The 4,272-nt window shown below is 36.0% G+C and overlaps 1 protein-coding gene across 1 annotated transcript in view; it reads right to left on the bottom strand.

Moving 5' to 3' along the window:
* Nucleotides 1-1,073: 1,073 nt before the first annotated feature.
* Nucleotides 1,074-4,272, bottom strand: part of POC5 (POC5 centriolar protein) — a 27,457-nt gene continuing 24,258 nt past the window's right edge. Inside the window, exons 10-11 of the mRNA XM_009578158.1 lie at nt 3,205-3,381; nt 1,074-1,505 (exon numbers count right to left, since the gene is read on the bottom strand). Coding sequence (XP_009576453.1) covers nt 1,356-1,505; nt 3,205-3,381 — 327 coding nt within the window. The 3' untranslated portion in view covers nt 1,074-1,355. The remainder of the gene's footprint in view (nt 1,506-3,204; nt 3,382-4,272) is intronic.

Raw genomic sequence — 4,272 nt, 5'->3', positions numbered from 1 at the left:
TATAATTCTGTATTGGAACTGCAAATTAAACTATTTTGTGTTTGACATGAAATGCAAATGAGATGTTTTCTACCTGAAAAAAATTAAATTTAATAAGTGAAAATTATGTGTATAAATCAAGACTTCCAGAAATAGGTCTCATTTGGGATTCAGGTTTTTATAAAGTCTTGCTAGGATCATAGTGTTCCTGTCTTGAACAGGGCTTTTTCTTGTTTAATTAGTGCTAGGATTAGGACAAGTCTTTTTTCTTCAGCATTTGATTTATGTAGTGAAAATACACAAAAATATCATGCCTGAAACCACGTGTGGCTGGCTGCAGAATTTTCTATCATAGCATAACCTTGTATACATACTTAAAAAAGAACATTTGATATTTAATACTTAACACAGTTAGCAATTATTTACCTATTTCCTGTTAATGTCTTGAATTAATATTTGGTAGTGTTTAAAGGTTTTCTCATTATTGAATATATTTCTGAAAAATTATGTAAAGTGTCTGTCCTCGCAGTCTTCTCTGTAAGAAAATAGCAATAGTTTTATCATGTAATGGAAGAATTGAATTGCCTTGTCTATCTATATATAGCTAGCATTATTTTGTACTAAATCTTATTGTTTGTACTAAAGAGATGATGTAACTTAGTCTGAAGTCTTACACCTGACTGCCTTCTTGTGTGCAACCTGTTTTGACATGGCTGCAGAGCATCACAGGAATATGAAGAACAGACGGGTAAATCCTCAGGTTTTGGAATTGGGGATCTAAGATCACAAATTCTTAGATCCTGACAGATACGCATCAAGTTCTGCAACATTAGCTTGGAAAATGAGAATGTTTAACAATTTGATGGACTCGGTACCTCACCTGGTCCAAGTCGCAGCCTGGGTATGAAGGCTACCACCCTGTTATTCTCCATTTAAGTATGCTGTTGTAGGATATAATTAAAATACATGTCAACTACATTTAGTTGCATAAGCAACTAAAAGCATACGTAACAAAAATAAATTTAATTTTCACTTGAAATTACATGTTGGTAACATTGGAGCTTAACAAAGAGATTTACACAAAAATCACGTTCTATTCTTTATTTAAAAGTGTGCAAAAGATTCCTTAAATAAAAAGTGTTTATCTTAATAAAATAAGTTCTCAAATAGTTTGGAGGTAGAACAACATTTCAAGTTCTTTTTTTCCCCCTCCAGATGTTTACTATAAAAGCACTTTTACTTTAAAAATTTTTTTTTTCGAAAAGGGTAAAAACATGATACATACTTTAGGCCTTGCTACATCAAACCTGAAAAGACTGGGAAGAGGTTTAAATTGTACCTTGATAAAAACCCCCACCGGTGAGAAAGATATTCACTCAGTCAACAACTTTTATTGACTGAACACTGGTATGAGTTTGGCCCTGAAGCATTCGCCCAACTTGTCCTGCAGGTCTCACAGTGGTAGAACCAGAAGAATGGAGCACAGTTCGAGGATATTTAGCAGCAGTGGCTTGGGATATGGTTTGCTGAAAAGTAATCAGATACATCAAAACACTTTAATGGTACAAAAAAATTCCCATTAAAATCGCTCTAAGTGAGCTGTAGTTTAAACAGAAGATTTGCAATCCAGCAAACTGAAATACACTTCTAAAAAAAAAAAAAAAAAAGGGTTACTTTACGAGAATGAGTAATTTTTTTCCTTCCTTATCTGTAATATACTTTTTAGAACATAAAGTGCTAAACATCCAATTAACTAGATGCCCTGAACTTTTATCACCTCAATCTTATTTCAGGGTTGATTTGTTTGGTTTTTTACCAAATTGTTCAGAATTTTCCTCTGTAGTGCTAATTTAATCATGCCAACATTCCTTTTGAAGTTCAGTATTTGCTATGAGGAAGTCTCTGAAAGATCTCTGGTCTCTGAAAGGAAAAGATTTGCATTTATTTAACAACAATGAATTTTCTCCCCCCAAAAATAGCCACCTTACTGCAATAAACAGTAGTCATTCTGCTTTTAATCAAGGTAAACTCTCTCCCCTCTGAGATTAATTAAAGAGAAATACTTCAATCTGATTGACTTCCACTTAGGCATTTATTTGCAGAAAGAGTATACGGAATGTATCTCTGGGATTGTCACATTTATTACATTTTTAGAAGTCAGTTTTTGGTACACTAGTTCAAGTACTTTACTTGTCACAATAGTCACACAATCTGAATCCAGAAATTGTTCTGAATGAAAAAAGTCTCACACCAAACCTCTAACCCCTTAAGGACATTCAATTTCAATATGAATTTCTGCTTATGAGCCCAAATTCTTGAAAGCTGTGTGCAGCCTGCCACAGGGCTCTGATTCACTGCAGGAAATGAGTGAAAGCAGAACATCCCTCACACAGAGAGTTACCAGTATTCTCCAGCTCAATTAAAGGACCCGATGTAGGTCTGCTTGTTCTGGCAGTATCACTGAAGAGAAACGAGTTTCAATAGCACAGAGGAAACTCAGATCCTACTTTACAGGTTAAAATATTAAAAAATCATCTTCAACTGTTTCATACACCTCCAGTCAAAACATTTTTTTTTGCTCAGATTGGTCTAAAAGGGTAGCACTTGCCCAGGCCATTTAGGCCACTGTTCATAGTCGTCTTTTATGTTGGTCTCATACCCTATTAATGCATTTATTTCAGTGTTTTCTTCAGCATAAAGCGAGGGGGGGGTAAGACTCAAAATGCAACAACCAGCAGGCTGGACAAATTTGATTGCCTCCAGACAAGGGTTTTACTTTTTTCCCCCCAGTAATTTGCTATGCTCAGCCTGTCAGTCTAACCTATCTCTCTAACACCTCTGGTTCAGTCACTCTTCCTGCTATACACTATGAAGCTTGTCTTTAAAACGGTGGTTGCATGGTGAAACACCAAATATTGCTGTACCAACTGACCCCTTCTACAAAAAGGAAGACTCATGGAAGAGCTGGCCAAGAAAGAGACAGCCAAGACTACTATACCTGTGAAATAATTACTACAGAAACAAGACCAATAGATTAAAATGGCAATATTTACATCGTCTCCTCACCAGTGCCTTCTATCCAGCCCAAAAACAGTACTGTTTACTATTTTAAACAGGACTCAAGTCAGAGCTTTGTCTAGTATCTCTTCACAGTGCTCTTTTTTCTTAAACCACTACCAGATGCGTTGTAGTAAGAATACTGTTACAAACATAATTCTGACTTACCTGAGTGACTGGATGATGTTTTTCAACAATGACTGAACTCATGGGTGGAACAACTCCCATCACTGCTAAACTACCACAAATTCTAGCTTTTTGTCCCATATCAGCTCGGCCCGTGATTCGAGCAGTGATTGTTCTTCCTGCTTTCTGTTGAGCAGATGTTATTACTTTTGCCATGGGCTACAAATAAATGAGGTATTAGTTGGTAGAAATTCTAAACATAATATTTAAAATGCTCTAGTATGTCTACTAAGTTTTATCAGCCACGTGCCTAAACGGAACATGGGATGTTGCAGGTAATCCCATTATGTTATACGGGACTGAATTTGTTCCACCTAGTTGCAACCTGGTTTATTCTATCTTTTTCCACTCTAAGTATAAGACAGTGTTTCGAGCAAGTGACTTCTACCCTGAGGGCAGTAAGGCTAATTTGTCAAAAATCAAGCAGCATGGATAGTTTAGCTTTGCTCACTGACTGCATACTTGAGTGACAGCTGCAGGCACTTCCATCACCCTGTAAAGTCTTTCTAGCAGTGACATAGCAGATAGATACAAAAAAGCTTCCATGAAGTAAAATGCTGCATCTTTCTCTGACAGCTGGTAGCAAACCATATCAGATGGGAAAAAGATAGGACAGCAATGCAGAAGACAGTGGAGAAAAGTAAAAAGGACAGTTTAGCAACAAATACAGAAGAGGGAATGAGAGAGACATTTCAACCAGCAGGATGCTGAAGCAAAGCATATTCTTTCCAGAACAAAATGGTATAATGTGAAACACCAATTGTTCCTATTGCACTATACTTAAGTCTACGTGCACTCTTCTATTCTTCATTTTGTCACACTTCCCCCTCCCCCCTCCAAAAATAATTTAAAATTGCTCCTAACATAATGGGTTTCTGTAACATTAATGAGCACTTGCAAGCTAGTGTCTTCACACAGCTATGTAAACTTCAAGGCAGTTTCCTCAACTACATACTTGTGTTGCTCTGAAAAAATGTGGAAATAACAATACCCAAACTAGTATTTGTTACAATTAATAATAAAAAAAACTAAATAATAAAAAATAAGAAA

This window comes from Fulmarus glacialis, unplaced genomic scaffold, assembly GCF_000690835.1.
Source record: "Fulmarus glacialis isolate BGI_N327 unplaced genomic scaffold, ASM69083v1 scaffold95, whole genome shotgun sequence".
NCBI classification, from domain to species: Eukaryota; Metazoa; Chordata; class Aves; order Procellariiformes; family Procellariidae; genus Fulmarus; species Fulmarus glacialis.
Note: the sequence above shows the minus strand (reverse complement) of the source record. Positions and strands in the feature narration are given on the sequence as shown.